This window comes from Penicillium brevicompactum, assembly GCF_028827555.1.
Source record: "Penicillium brevicompactum strain IBT 35665 chromosome Unknown utg000006l_segment0_segment0, whole genome shotgun sequence".
NCBI lineage: Eukaryota > Fungi > Ascomycota > Eurotiomycetes > Eurotiales > Aspergillaceae > Penicillium > Penicillium brevicompactum.
In genome coordinates, this window is record NW_026623209.1 from 4,783,509 (window position 1) to 4,798,979 (window position 15,471).

General features: G+C 50.7%; 5 protein-coding genes across 5 annotated transcripts; 4 read left to right on the forward strand and 1 right to left on the reverse strand.

The window, feature by feature from the left end:
• Nucleotides 1–1,275: 1,275 nt before the first annotated feature.
• N7506_010029 (uncharacterized protein) lies at nt 1,276–2,919 on the forward strand (the record flags this gene model as incomplete). The annotated part of the gene is made up of 1 exon (XM_056959322.1): nt 1,276–2,919. One exon carries the CDS (start codon nt 1,276–1,278, stop codon nt 2,917–2,919), a length of 1,644 nt encoding a protein of 547 aa, XP_056808712.1.
• A 3,351-nt stretch (nt 2,920–6,270) lies between these two features.
• On the forward strand, nt 6,271–10,109 carry pmcB (putative calcium-translocating P-type ATPase(PMCA-type); the record flags this gene model as incomplete). The annotated part of the gene is made up of 5 exons (XM_056959323.1): nt 6,271–7,080; nt 7,135–7,565; nt 7,621–7,766; nt 7,830–9,255; nt 9,311–10,109. 5 exons carry the CDS (start codon nt 6,271–6,273, stop codon nt 10,107–10,109), a joined length of 3,612 nt encoding a protein of 1,203 aa, XP_056808713.1.
• A 798-nt stretch (nt 10,110–10,907) lies between these two features.
• Nucleotides 10,908–11,581, forward strand: N7506_010031 (actin-related protein 2/3 complex subunit 5 family protein; the record flags this gene model as incomplete). The annotated part of the gene is made up of 2 exons (XM_056959324.1): nt 10,908–11,266; nt 11,359–11,581. 2 exons carry the CDS (start codon nt 10,908–10,910, stop codon nt 11,579–11,581), a joined length of 582 nt encoding a protein of 193 aa, XP_056808714.1.
• Nucleotides 11,582–11,802: 221 nt separating this feature from the next.
• Nucleotides 11,803–12,954, reverse strand: N7506_010032 (uncharacterized protein; the record flags this gene model as incomplete). Its single annotated transcript, XM_056959325.1, has 2 exons — nt 11,803–12,645; nt 12,727–12,954. 2 exons carry the CDS (start codon nt 12,952–12,954, stop codon nt 11,803–11,805), a joined length of 1,071 nt encoding a protein of 356 aa, XP_056808715.1.
• A 446-nt stretch (nt 12,955–13,400) lies between these two features.
• N7506_010033 (putative dynactin Arp1 p62 subunit RO2) lies at nt 13,401–15,336 on the forward strand (the record flags this gene model as incomplete). The annotated part of the gene is made up of 2 exons (XM_056959326.1): nt 13,401–13,780; nt 13,833–15,336. 2 exons carry the CDS (start codon nt 13,401–13,403, stop codon nt 15,334–15,336), a joined length of 1,884 nt encoding a protein of 627 aa, XP_056808716.1.
• Nucleotides 15,337–15,471: the final 135 nt, after the last annotated feature.

Sequence of the window (15,471 nt, forward strand, 5' to 3'; positions counted from 1 at the left end):
TTTATCTTAGCTAAGACGGACAGATTCTGGAGTACTCCCAAGGTCTCTATAGCTGGGTGTAACCTATGTACTTCTCTACTGTAAGATGCTCATGTGCCTCCTTACGTTGTACTCCGTACTCCGTGGAACTCAATTGAATGTTACCAACAAATGGGGCCAAACAAGAAAGAAAGTGATAGTAATTAAACATGCATGGTCCACTAGACCTAACCGGGTCTAGTTTCTTGGCCAGAACCTCCAGACTCCATTCGACGTTTCTCATTCGTCGTCTCTCCCCGTTCCTGGCAGACTCTCTCCTTGGGGAGTTCACATCTATCCATTTGCTTTTTGAGCTCACAGCTATTCAGTATTCATATTGAATACCAAGACTCTTTCTCAATTCTGGGGTAAAAAGAACGGACCTCAAAATCAGAAAGGGGGATTCCAAAAATAAACGTCCAGGATATCGGCCCCGGGGCTAGTTCATCAACAACGCGGGTCGCCTAGACTTAGCTTCGATAGGGGGACTGTTCTGGGTCGTGTCCACCGTTTTTCTTCATTTCTTCAATTCCTTCTGATTTCCGTGCTTTCTCCTCGACACTGTGCCTTGTCTGGTGAGGCCGCGCACTCTGTGCTTATTGTCAAACACGCCTGACCCGCTTGGTGCGTTACGGGTCTTTAGGTTCCCAAGGTTTTTTTTTCTCTTTCGAAACAATGGATTAGGGAGCGTGACTGGCCTCTCTCTGTTTTTCTTCTTTTCTCCATTCGTCACTCTTTTAACCCGGGTATGTACTGCGATCCGGTTCATCCGTGGTGGACCTCGAACTGCTGTGTTGACTTTTGTTGATCTTTGTACTGATCGAAATCCAGTCAACCTGACCAAGTCATTCTTTTCCATCAACAGCCCACTTTGATCAGTCGGCTTCGCGGTATTGCCGGTCTGTCATTGTGTGGCTACTGTTATTGCGCACTGCGTTGTTATTGCTGCTGCCACCATTCACTCCTTTCCTTCATTGCTGGCTGAATTTTCAACAACGCGCACTCATTCGCACGCTTCCCAAACGGGCAATTACTTCTTTTTCTGGCCCAAGTGACCTTCGCTATATTCACCTCATCTCTCGCGCGCGCTAGACCGTGCCTTCAGTGTCATTGACACGGACATTCTTTCTTTTAACCTTTTGTGAAGCTCGTCCTCTGTGAGGATTCACAGACCACTGTCTATTCACCTATTCATCCGATAAGCAATTGTCATTGTGGGGCTGCCTTGCTGACGATACTTGTCAATTGCTACCAAACATGGCTCATAGCCATCACCGTCACTCGCGGGTTGAGCAACTACACAGCACCAGACGTCGGCGTGAGATTGCGCAAAATGGCGGGGACTCTGGTCCCAGTTTACTCGAAGAGGGCGATTCTTCAAAGCTCCCCACGCTTCCTGCCGCTGATACGCCACCAGAAGAAGCTTGCGACTCGTCACACAACTTGGCATGTCTGGAGCATCGAATGAATGGGCCCGATACACCGGTTGAAAAACGGGATGACACGGCGTCTTCCGATAGCGTGACGCTTGTTGAGACGGTCCTGCAGGTCGTCGATGCGAGCTCCCACGTCCTCTTGCAGTCGACTGCAGCCGATTACCCAGTGACGATCTCAGACTCCGCCTTTGGAGCTTTCACTATCTCAAGCGCAGACAGCATAACTGCGACTGCCTCTCTGGATGTGACTGCTTCTGTAGATGTGGCGTTGATGACCTCTCCAACACTTGCACCTGCTACTCAACCGACAACCTCGGTGCTGTCTGAGACTTCACTGTTGACCAGCTCGACGAACTCCACTCAATCCGCCACCAGTACTGTAAGCCAGACATCGTCATCAACTATTAGAGCTGCGTCGGCCATGAGATCCCCTGCCCGATCTTCGACTCCTCTTATCTCACCTTCGAGTGCCACACATACTGCCTCTGCCTCGGTGACATCACCTCATGCTTACAATCTGTGGTCGAATCCCAGCAATAGCTCGAGCTCCGCAACAAGCCCCATCACAAGCTTGTCTACCAGCGAAACCTACATCGCCTCTTCGTCCACAGGTTTCGGTGGGTCTTCTCAAACACCGACCGCAACGAGCACAACCTCTGCGCCATCCACAAGCGAAACACAGGCCTCAGGGTCAAATTCGAGCAGCAATTCCGACACACCAAAAATTGTCGGCGGTGTAGTAGGATCAGTCGCCGGACTCGCTCTGCTTATCTTCCTTCTTTTCTATTTCCTGCGTCGTCGGGGATTCTTGATGGGAAAGAAAGGACACACCGCTATCTCAGATGATGCAGCTGCCGGAGCCGGAGCCGGCGCTTTGGCGGCAGGATTAGGAACCAGGGAAATCACTGAGCGGCCCAACAACGAAAACCGTTTCACAGCCTCATATTTTGCTCCCGCATTCATGAAGCGCTGGCGCCAGTCAACTGCAACAATGCGCACCGACAGCACAGTCGACTCCACCTCCAGTGAGCGAGGTTTCCAAAAGATCTCCGGCCGCAAGCTTCCTCCAGTCCTCACCCACGGAGGCGATGGCTTCGGCGGGGGCCTCGATGGCGATTCTCCCACCGTCCCAGGCTTCGCTCCCACCTCACCAGCGCCCGGACCCGTAGGCTCACCTACGTATGCTGCTCCACCCCCAGCTTCTCCATACGGTATGCCCTTGGACTCTAACGTCACCCGCGAGGTCCAAGAGCACACTCCGCCATCAAGACCTGGTCCTGCACACGTCCCCATACCGAATACAGTCAACGCCGCACATTCCATCACGATCACGCCTGCGCACCCTCTCGTACAGCCCCAGAGCGCGGTTCCATTCATACCTCCGCGGCCAGACGGTCTCGGCCGCAGTTTGCACAGCCACGACGGGAGTCGAAGCAGTCGCTTCACTGAGGGTATTGATATGTGATTAGTGCCGCAATATGGACCATGTGAAACGATCAAATGAAGTGATGGGTGGGAGTAGGGCTTTCTGATTCGGTTTTCAGATGTCTGCTCTGCTGGCTCCGAGGTGCCGTGTTGTTTTCGCCATTTTTTCCGTCTTTTTTACCAGCCCTTTTTTTGTCGCTTCTCGAGCGCTTTCCTGTCTTTGATCGTTGTTCGTTGCCCTCTTCCTGTTGCATTGATACCCTCTTCTCTATATCCTTTCTCTCTTCCTGCTCACTTGCCCCGACACTTTCACCAAAATAATGTTTACCGATTTTTTGTCACTTACACATCCCATATTTACCAAAATTTCAATGTAATTTAATGGTCGATATAATACTCACACTACAAAGCCAGCTTGAACTACCCAGGCACTGAGAGATTGGGCATAGAAGGTGAGAGTGACTATACGATGATGGGTGGGGCTCAAAAGTCCCATGGGATGAGTAATATGTAGTGAGGTGAGGCCGATTAGCTAGTAATGTCTGCCCATCCATAGGTTTCCAGGACATCTGAGCTACAGATATTCTTCCATCTACATCTATACGAAGTAGAGAAGACCGCTTGTGTGATCAAAGCATATTCTTCTTTCTCGTGTGTTGCATACAGCTCTACCCCATCAATTCTTGTAAATTGCAAATTCCGTCCTTCCATTACTCCTTACTCACATACTAACTTCCTTCACCTTAGTACAATAACTTCTTCTCATGATTGCCTCGACGACTCTTCTCGCAATTCGTGGATTCTAACTTCCCTCCGCCTGTCCCCCTCTACCCGGCTCTTTTGCCAAAAGTCCTCCTTTTTCATCTTCTCTCGCTCCTCGTTGATATAGTCCATAATCGCCAGCCGCATCTGTTTTAATTAGTGATTTCTCCCAAAAATTTCCATCTCCTGCTTACAATATACCCATCGTCCACCCTATATTGACATCCTATGCAGTATCCCTGCCCAACATACTCTCTCTTATTATGGTGTCGTGTCACTTGCTTCAACGCAATATTGCAGCCATGACATAGGAAGGCACACTCTTGTCGAGGGATGGGTGGCGGTGTTTCCTCGGAAGTAGGGGTTTGTGTGGTGTGAGAGGTCATTTGTGCGATGTGATGAGCTGAAGGGTATGTGGATATGGAAAGCTCAACACCTATGGTGCAGTGCACACTTGTACATGTAGATACCCGCCATTGCGGTCAAACATCTGTCCGCTACCGTGCTAAATACTCACTTTTTTGGAGAAAAATGAGAGCAGAGCATATGTAGGATATGCACAGGCAGATCCGGGTGCGATTCAGCAAGCTTGTTGAACAGATTCTTCTCAAAGGGTCGATATATGGAGTCTCCGAGTGCAATAACTTCGATATCTCGGTTCCAAAGATCAGAGCACCCTCAGCAAAGGATGATTTAAATATGACCAAGATCCGGAGTAAACAACTCGTAGTTGACCCATTGAGTCTAGCTATAATGAATTGCTTAAGCTTATTCGAGTAGAAATGCTGCTTCTCACATGAAAGATCATAGAACGGGTGTTGATTAGTAGATTACACTAGTCACTCAATCTGCCTTCAGTTATTTCTTGTACACGAAGTTGTTGGGCTGCTGGGGTATATCGTACCTGGCGGTCTATGAGTGAGTACGTACTAGCAGAGGCTCTGCGTGCTTTCGGGCCTGAACTACCCTAGCCATCTTCCAGTCATTGGGTGGAAGTTGAAAGTTCGCCCACTAGTATACCTCCACCTGCGCCTCACCCATGAATCCTGCAAGGGGCCAATTTTGGGTGGGACTCAATACCAATCTGGACAGGTTCGCGAGTGACTATTTTTCAATAAACGGCACTGCCATCTTCGTTTCCAAGGACCAGTCTACACTTAATGACATGTCTTCAGATCAAGAGCAGACGGGCTTCTGCCTAGTGGCCCAAATACCCAACTCAGACCGCAATTTGCCCGACACCACAGCCACACATGCTAGGTAGCTTCATGGTTCACCTTCTGACCCAATTTTAGGCGAATTGAGGGCTTGTCCCCAGGTAAGCCTCCCATGTGGTATCGCCACATGTTGATGCACCGCCACACGTGCGCCACAGATGGCGATCGGGTCGGGAATGTTTGCAACTGTTGCAAACATGCTTGGCTTCCCAGAAGATCCCGTGTTTGCATTTGCGAGTTTGCATTCGTGACATGGTGTGCAACCGCTTTGCCAAGCAGATCATTTCCCCATATCTCCTGCAAAGACCTAGAACCGACGAATCAAGCCTCATGACGCAGGACTTTCAAAGAAACTATCGCCTCCTTACCTGGATCTGGCCAACCTTTCCATTGTTAATTAACTTGCCGGTTGACTTCTCGTAACCAGCAAAAAAAGGTCACATGCAACCTCATTGGATCATCCCGTTCAGATCGAGGCGCAGTCAAAATGCCAAACTCCACCACACCAAACCCAAAACGACTCTTTGACACTCACATTGGCTGGATGCTGATAGCGTAGCGCTATCCTGTATTCCACAACCGCCGATCTCCATCATCAAGCTATGCAATGGATGAAGAAACGAGGCTAGGTTTCGAGACTCAAAGTCGGCGCTTACAATCCTCAGCTCACATTGGAGATGGGTGCCTGGTACCGCTACGAGCTTCGCCCTCTGATCTGTGTGTACTCCGTACCAGGTCCTCCATGTTCCACTAAAGGTTGCCGCCGGAGGGGGGCTGTGTTTTTCCCGATTGGAACGAGTGGCACTCTCTGACATCTTACAACCTGATCCATGAGCCCAGCAAAATAGAGCCCAGCAAAAATATAATATCTGACTTTCTTGTCATCGCTACGGTCTCTCCCAACAGAGTGGATATCTTTATTCCCTCTTACTCACTTGGCACCTTTCGCACGCAAAGAGCTTCGCTGCAAATTGCCGTGCAAACTCACCATCTAATTCCTCGGCGCCTGGGCATTTCTAGCACAGCCCCATAGGAGGGGAAACATAACAAAGTCTCGCAATCCGGCGGCACACGACTACAATTTTGCATCAGCATTGTATCAAATTCTGCATGGGTTGCTTCCACCCTTGATTCGCAATTTACTCCAGAGCTCGGCTCTGTTATACCCCATGTCTTCTTCTCCGAACAATATCTCGCCTCGCCGGGGCTCATTATTAAGACCCGATATAGTTACAGATTTTTCGGGCAGAGAGGTTGGTTTCCCCAAGCCATCCTATGCCATTATATCTGAACACTCACGCTGATGTTCAACCCGTTCTTCTACCTTTCAGCGAGCAATTTCTACAACTTCTTCTTCGTGGTCAGGTCCTACAGATCTAAACCACAGTCCAACTTCCCCCATCTCACCAGATATGGCGTGGAACCCGGACCCAGCATTACTAACGGTCCGCCCTGCCTCACATAACGCATCCCAGTCCATCGATGGCGATACTCTGCGTCCGCGGGCGGACTCATTTGCCTCTTCTTCTGCTGATACTATGGTCCATCCGCGAAAGAACTCGGATGTAGATCATTTACATGTTGCCAAAGCTGGCTATGATGATGTATCGCTGTCAGATGCCCTCAGGCCAGATCCACGCAACGAGAGTGATTTCCAGGTGGAAGACAACCGCTTTGCCTTCTCTCCAGGTCAGCTCAACAAGATGCAGAACCCTAAGTCCTTGGCTGCATTCTATGCGCTGGGTGGCTTGCAAGGTTTGGAGCGTGGTCTACGCACGGATCTTGACGCTGGATTATCAATAGACGAAGCCTCCCTTGAGGGGACTGTTGATTTCCAGACTGTTGCACCTTCTGTTTCACACAACGCTGTGGAAAAATCATCGCTCAAGACTGAGGCGCCGGCGCTGGCACCGGTTTCATCTGGCAGTGGCTCACCTTATGAAGATCGCGTTCGTGTCTTCAGTCAGAATAAACTGCCTGCTCGGAAGTCGAACGGGTTTTTTAAACTGTTTTGGATTGCATATAACGACAAGATTATTATATTATTGACTATTGCCGCCGTGGTCTCCCTGTCGCTCGGTATCTACGAGACCGTTGATGCTGGTTCCGGTGTCGACTGGGTGGAAGGTGTAGCCATCTGTGTGGCAATCCTCATTGTCACTGTGGTCACGGCTGCAAACGACTGGCAAAAGGAGAGACAGTTTGCCAAGCTCAACAAGCGAGTAAGTCATGATTCCTTTCTCCCCGACGACGATGCCTAATACTAATCTAAACAGAACGATGACCGCGAAGTCAAAGTGGTCCGCTCAGGCAAATCTTCTATGCTTTCTGTCTATGATCTCATGGTCGGTGACGTTCTTCATCTGGAAGCAGGTGATTCCATTCCGGCAGATGGCGTTCTCATCACAGGCCATGGTGTCAAGTGTGATGAATCCTCTGCTACGGGTGAGTCTGATCAGATGAAGAAGACACCTGGCCATGAGGTCTGGCAGCAGATTGTCGCTGGCAAGGCAACTAAGAAACTCGACCCATTCTTGATATCTGGTAGCAACGTTCTTGAGGGCGTTGGAACTTACCTGGTCACCAGTGTTGGTCCATACTCTACCTACGGTCGGATCTTACTTTCCTTGCAGACACCCAACGATCCCACACCACTTCAAGTGAAGCTGGGTAAGTTGGCTGATTGGATTGGATATCTCGGTACAGCGTGAGTTTTTCAAGTTATCCTTGAGAGATTTTCAGAGTAACTAACAGTGATCTAGGGCTGCTGGTATCTTGTTCTTTGTTTTGTTCTTCCGATTTGTCGCGGATCTTCCTAAGCACCCCGAGATGAATGGTGCTATGAAGGGCAAAGAATTTGTCGATATTCTCATTGTCGCTGTGACGGTCATTGTTGTCGCTATTCCAGGTAAGTTGGTATCTTGCATTATAGTATCACATGATTTGTACTAACATCCATGGCTTAATCCAGAGGGTCTTCCACTGGCGGTGACACTGGCATTGGCTTTTGCTACTACGCGCATGGTCAAAGAGAACAACCTTGTCCGCGTGCTTCGTGCTTGCGAGACCATGGGAAATGCCACCGTTATCTGCTCCGACAAAACCGGCACACTTACACAGAACAAGATGACTGTTGTCGCAGGGACTTGGGGGTCGGATCGCGGCTTCAGCCAAAACGCCGATGAAGAAGCTGTTGACTCGAAGAACACCATTTCGGAAGTCTCTAAGCAATTATCAGCTCCAGTGCGCGATTTGATTGTCAAGGGCATCGCTTTGAACTCGACTGCATTTGAACAAATCAAGGACGGATACAACCAATTCATTGGTAGCAAGACTGAGGTCGCACTTCTCCAACTCGCTCGCGACTACATGGGCATGGATCTTGCGTCTGAGCGCGGATCTGCCGAGATCGTGCAGTTGATTCCTTTCGACTCCGCTAGGAAGTGTATGGGTGTTGTGTACCGAGTTCCTGGCGTGGGCTACCGCCTCCTCGTCAAGGGTGCATCTGAATTGATGGTGGCTGCTTGCACTTCTCAAATCACCAACGTCGATATCTCTAAGGAGGCCATCGAAGTTGAGCAGCTTTCTGATGACCAGATGCATCGTGTTTTGGAAACGATTAATACCTATGCCCATCAGTCACTTCGCACAATTGGCATGGTGTACAAGGACTTCGCCAGCTGGCCTCCCGCGGAAGCCATCAGCTCTGATGATTCTTCCTCCGCAGACTTCGACGCTGTCTTCCATAGCATGACTTGGGCTGGAGTTGTCGGCATTCAGGATCCACTCCGGCCTGAGGTCCCGCAGGCCATTCGCAAGTGCCATTCGGCAGGTGTCCAGGTCAAGATGGTGACAGGTGATAATGTTGCCACTGCGACTGCAATTGCCTCTTCCTGTGGAATTAAGACAGAGGACGGACTAGTCATGGAAGGACCTCAATTCCGACGTCTGTCAGACGAGGAGATGGACCAAGTCCTTCCGCGTCTGCAGGTACTAGCGCGATCATCTCCGGAGGATAAGCGCATCTTGGTTGCCCGACTCAAGACTCTCGGTGAAACTGTCGCTGTGACAGGCGATGGTACCAACGATGGACCAGCTTTGCGAACTGCAGATGTTGGCTTCTCCATGGGAATTGCTGGTACTGAAGTCGCTAAGGAAGCAAGTTCAATCATCCTCCTTGACGATAACTTCCGATCCATTGTCACTGCCATTGCCTGGGGTCGAGCTGTCAACGATGCTGTTGCGAAGTTCTTGCAGTTCCAAATCACTGTTAACATCACTGCGGTCGTGTTGACCTTTGTCTCATCTGTTGTGAGTAGTGATAACCAAAGCGTTTTGAGTGCAGTCCAGCTTCTTTGGGTGAACTTGATTATGGACACCTTTGCTGCTCTTGCCTTGTAAGTCATGTCTCTCAATATTCTCCTGTCGACGGTTAACTAACATTGAAAACAGGGCTACTGATGCACCCACGGAGAAGATTCTCGACCGCAAGCCTGTTCCCAAGCACGCTTCCCTGTTCACATTGACTATGTGGAAGATGATTCTTGGTCAGGCAGTATACCAGCTGGCTATCACGTTTATGTTATACTTTGCAGGAGACAAACTTCTTGGCGCGCATCTCAGCTCCGAGCCCGCTCTTCGCGAGAAAGAACTGTCAACCGTCGTCTTCAACACCTTTGTGTGGATGCAGATCTTCAACGAGTTCAACAACCGTCGCCTCGACAACAAGTTCAATATCTTCGAAGGCATGTTCCGCAACTACTGGTTCCTTGGGATCAACGCCATCATGGTCGGTGGTCAGGTCATGATCATCTATGTCGGCGGCCAGGCATTTGGTGTGACTCGCTTGAGTGCCACCCTCTGGGGTATCTGTATCGTTTGCGCTATTGCCTGTCTACCGTGGGCTATCGTCCTCCGTCTCATTCCCGACCGCCACTTCGGCGTTGTCTTCAACGCCGTTGTTGGTGCCATGTCAGTGGTTTTGCGACCGCTCGCCCGCGGTTGCAAAGCCGTTGGACATGGTATCAAGGCCTTCTTCCGGCCTGTAAAGCGCTTCACTCGTCGTCTTCTTCCTAAGAAGACGTCCGTAGACGAGAACTCGGACTCGGACTCGTCAGTCGAACAGCCTAAGTCTGCAGATGCTGCAGACTGCGAAGGGCAACTTGAACTCCGTGATCAGAAGTCTCCTCAACGCCCTGTCACCCCTCCTTCTATTGTGGTGCCACCTATCACCATCACGACCTCTCCTTGATTTTGATGAGCGTTCCTGTCATTAGCGCTGGAGTTACTGTATTATCGATATTCTGTGTGCTTTTTGTATATAATCTTGGAAATTACTGGGATCGATAGAGGACGTGTATATACACATGACTATCAAAAAAATATACCATTTTTTGCATTTTTCAATACCTGCCAAGGTGAGGCCGCAGGCCTTCTTTCCCGCTCACAACCTTGGAAGTCAACTTCTCTTTCACCAAGGCATACAAATGCAACTATGAATGCAGTCGGCCGTTGTCTGAGACAATTGCCTGTCCAAGTTGTTTGATACAAATCAGAAGAACCTTGAAGTCTATACATATAGTAGGGTATCTTATTTATCCCAGAGTTGGACAAGAAGAGTATTCTATAAAACCATTTCAGTGTGAAGAGGGCTATGTACTCCATCGAATCAGTGGTCCTTATAATGCACGAAAGGCTGTATATGTAATCTTTCACCGTGGCCGCTATTGGGCGTTAGCTCTACGGAGTTCGGCTTGCGTAGCTCCATCGTTGACTCCCAATTCACCGGCTCCAGCATTTCATAAGAACCATACATATATACACCAATCTAACATTCCTGTGTGTCTCTGCCGTCGACGCATCCAACCCGCACCGGAGTTCATCCCACGTCACTAGTCTCCCCGCTTCCGCCCACCGCACCGCCTCAGAACATTGTTGACAGCTCTATAACCCCCTCCACCGATTACGCCTGGGAACACCATATCGAACCCAATTCAAATATCCGCGTTACTCCGACACTCCACCTCTGCAAAACCTTCGAACCGCAATCATGTCCCAACTCAATTACCGCACCATCAACATTGATGCCTTGGACCCCGAGTCCTCGACGAACTTCCCCATGGAGTCCCTGCTCCCCGCCAATCTCCCACAGGCCGCATCTTCAAGCGATGCCGCCAATGCCGCGACACAGGTCCGCCAGATGCTGCGCGGCGGCGACCCGGAGGGTGCTCTGCGGACCGTCCTTGACACAGCCCCGCTAGGCGGCGACGACCGCGCTAAGGAGGTGCACCTTGCAACTGTTATCGACGTGCTGCAGGGGATCCGTCAGGGCGAGATGACTCGCATTCTTGAGGGTGTGTGCAGCGGAGATGGCGGCGCTGAGCGCGCCGATTGCTTGATGAAGTACTTGTACGTGGAGTATTATCCCGATTGTTACGAAGGCAATCCGGGGTGATATCACCGTTTCATTTCTGCTGGAATATGATGTTAATTGAATATAGGTACAAGGGCATGTCCTCGTCCGCCCCCGGTAGCGGTGCCCAGTCACCTAAGAAGTCGGTCTCACCTCAAGACACAGGATTCTCTCAGATCCAGGCACGGAACCTAGGTGAGGGTGGTGGTGGCCAACAGATGAGCGTTCTGCTGAGCTGGCACGAGAGGTTGGTGGAGATTGCTGGTGTTGGGTCTATTGTGCGTGTCATGACCGACCGCAGGACGGTTTGATTGGATAAAACAGCACTGGATGGAGGTTCGTTTCTGATGATTTACTCTTTTTGTTATCTTCTTGGTAGAGGCTCGACTCGCATTCCATAAATGTGGAAGATGCCCTTGCCTGGTCGCTTGAAGCGTAGTTTTACATTGATTATTGTGACAATACACTGGGCTCTTTCTGCTTGCCCTTTTGTTCCACGCCATGGCTATATAACTCCATCGTAGAATTAGCTTCATGGCCTGTCGAAGTCTCCTCCACCTAGGATATCCTTGAGGTTCACATCACCACTACCGCGCTGCAATGGCTGGGACTGGTTTTCACCTTCCTTCCATCCGATCATGAAGATCAATCGGAAGGTCGCAGGGATACCGGGCGCCCCATCTTCCATGTGCAGCTGGCGATAGATAGCCTCATTGGCAAGCAAGACATCGCGCGACAGCGGCGCTGAATCCCGGTTCATGATAGCGTTGTTCTCGCCCATAGCCTGCAAGTCCTGCATGAGCGAAAAGGTATCAGGGAACTCAACCACGATGTCTTCCACATCGACAGTGAGCATCTTAAACCCAGCCCGGTTCAACAAGCTTCCCACATCCTTGACATCCGCCAGAGGGGACACATGTGGACTCACACCACCTCGTCGCTCCATATCCGCCAGCTGCAATGAACCGCGCAGCTCATACAACGTGTCACCGCCAAACATAGCGGCGATGAATGGGGCATCGGGCTTCAAAATTGTGTTCACTTGCTCTAGCAGCGCGGGGAGGTCGTTGATCCAGTGTATTGAGAGCGACGAAAGCACGGCATCGAAACTGTTCGGAGCATACGGCAGCGTCTCCAGGTCCGGGATAATATCCCGCTGGATCTCAATATCTTTGTTAAATTGCATTTCCTCGTCACGGTGAAGTAGGGCGCGCGAAGTCTCCACACAGGTCAGTTTGGAGATCTTATTCGATAGTGGTCGCAGGACATCTCCCTCGGGTCCGACCACATCAAGATTGGGATTTGTGATAGCTTTGGCAATGTTGCAGCTGTTTGCGCCGAGGTCGAGCACGTTTGGGAAATTGCGTTTGATATCCTATTCATAAAACGGAAGCTCTGGTTAGCGACGTTTGGTCTTGCACCGATCTCCGTGTGCCTCCGATGGGTAGCAACGTACTAGTAAACGCTCGCATAGTCGTGTCGCAACTTCATCCTTCAAGTAATCGACTTTCCGGCTTTCTTCAACATTCTGGGCTGCACGGTCCTTCTGCAGGTGCTTGGTCTTGCGATTGAAAACCTCCAGCATGGGGTTACCAGGTGTTTGACTAGCATATGTGCGAGTCGCAATTGCCTGGGAGGCACATCGCCTTGAGAAATGTGAGCGGAGTGTGCGTAGAGGTAGCATTGTGGTTGTAGAGGGAAGAGGAACTTCCTCGATGCGCCGGAGGTCATTTTGCGGCGATAACGGCAGAAAATGGCGGGCTTCTGACGTCGATTGTTGACAGCTCCTCACCCATGGACTTTTGCCAGCTGGGGTCTTTGGGGCATTTCAATTAATTGAACGTCCGATTTTTGCTCTCTGCGAGAAGCGCATCTGCATTTAAGCTAGGCGAGAACCATTGCGACGTCTGGTACTCAGGTAAGTCCCCGCCTGCGCGCTCCTTATCCATCCAATTCTTGGTGTGACACGATCGGTTCTGACACGAAATACAAATTTAGACTACTAGGAAACACGCAATATCTAAGGAGATCCGCAATTACTGGTTACAACAAGAGGTCTTGAAACACGAAGCATGATTTGATCGAAGCATTCTTACGCTGCCACAAACACCCGCATCTCTCCAGATCAACATGTCGCGCCCGTTCCCTTACACCTTCATTTCCTGCCCCTGTGCAGACACTCCAGTGCCCGACCCGGCAAGGAAGCGCAGGTCCAGAGAATCGCCGCAGAAGCAATCCCCACAAAAGCCAGCCCCACGACCTAATACAACAAACGGGAAAGAACCAACAAAAGATGAGCAGCAATCAGAAGAGGAGGACGAAGAGCAGACCTTTGACCCGCGCTCTTCGCGATCTGATTTCTCCCTATATCCCCCAGAACAGCTTCTCTACTGTGAGGAATGCCACCAGATCAAATGCTCCCGATGCATTACAGAAGAGATAGTGAGCTGGTATTGTCCAAGCTGCCTGTTTGAAACGCCGAGCAGTATGGTACGCAGTGATGGTAATCGGTTCGTGCTATCCACCTGAAAGTTACTTTCTCTTACTGACGCTATTACATAGATGTGGTCGAAACTGTTTCAACTGTCCTGTGTGCACAGCTCCATTGGCAGTGAGTACGATCGAGAATGCAACAGGCAGTGGAACTCAGCAAGGGCCATGGGTGCTATCTTGTGGATATTGCCTGTGGACCACCCTTGATATAGGCATCAAATTTGACAAGCCGACCAACATCCGCAGTCAATTGCAGAAGATGACTGACGCCACCCCTCCGGCTGCATTCGACCGCTCAAGGCAAGCTTCTCGTACCTTTGACAGCCTCAAGCACCCGTTGTCCAGTGCAGCCTCGGTCGATGAGCACGCGAATGCGCGTGAGCGTAGTATTGAGCACCCACCTAAGGAGGATCCAGCAGCGCCCCCAATGGGCACGGATGCTCGATTCGCAGCTTTGAAAAACTTCTACCGCACCCAAATTGCCGAGACGTCAAACTCGCCTAATGATCACCTCAGTTCGGACTTTGGATTCTCTTCGCCCGGTGCTCTTAACCGACTCATGTCCCTGTATAGCTCATCATCACGCCTGAGCGGGCTGTATGGCGGCAATAAGAAAACCAAATCCAAGCCACCTGTTATGCGCGAAGCGCTGACTGCAAATGAGGGTCTTCAGGTTGCGCCAAAGGACGGCGAGGCAGACATCATTGCTCGGCTTTCGTCGCCAGGCTGTGGCTGGGATGGGGTGGCATCACTGGATCAACGCGCGGCTCAGTCACCAGACGCACGGTTTGTCGATGATCTGTTACCACTACCAGTCCTCCTTCGCACCAAGCGAGCGAAACGTTGCAAGTCTTGCAAGCACATTCTCGTGAAACCTGAGACAAAGCCACAGTCAACGCGCTTCCGTATTCGGCTCATCGCTCTCAGCTATATTCCTCTACCAACGCTCTGCCCTCTGGCCCTATCTTCTTCCTCTGCCCTTCCCGCCATAGCCCCGACTCCAGACCTCGATTCTCTTTCACCTCTTCGCCCCATTCACGTTCTCCTCACACTTAAGAACCACATGTTCGACCCCGTCCGCATAACACTTGCAACACCACCCGTGACCCCAGGCCGCGTTGCTACTAAAGTCACTGTTTTATCCCCGCAATTCGAGATTGGCGCGAATAGCGATGTCTGGGACGAGGCATTGCAGGGGGCATCTGCACCTTTGTCTGCAGATTCCAAGTCTTCTGGTCTAGGTCTCCGTGGTGTGCCCGAAGCAGGCAAGGTGTGGGACAAGGGTCGCAATTGGACCACTGTGGTGTTGGAAGTTGTCCCCGGTACGTTGCCTGGCAGCAGTGCTGAAGGAGGGAACAATAACCCTGAGACCACTGATGAAGACGTAGTGGCTGTTGCGGCTTCAAAGAAAGACGAGGATGTCCTTGAGATCCCGGTCTTTGTGCACATGGATTGGGATGCAGATGCTCAATTGGATCAGCAGAATATCGGGAGGTCTAAGGATGAGAAAGTCACCAGGGAGCTGGCTTATTGGATGGTCCTAGGTGTCGGCAGAATCCAGGCTTCATTGTAGATAGTTATGGGGTGGGAAGTGGACCAGTCGCGGTTCACGGTTCGTTTTGTGTTTTGTATCATACCCTGAGTGCGTTTCTTTCCAAGTGTCTTTTCAGGTGTCTTTGCAGCTGTCTTTCCCAGTATCTTCCCAAGT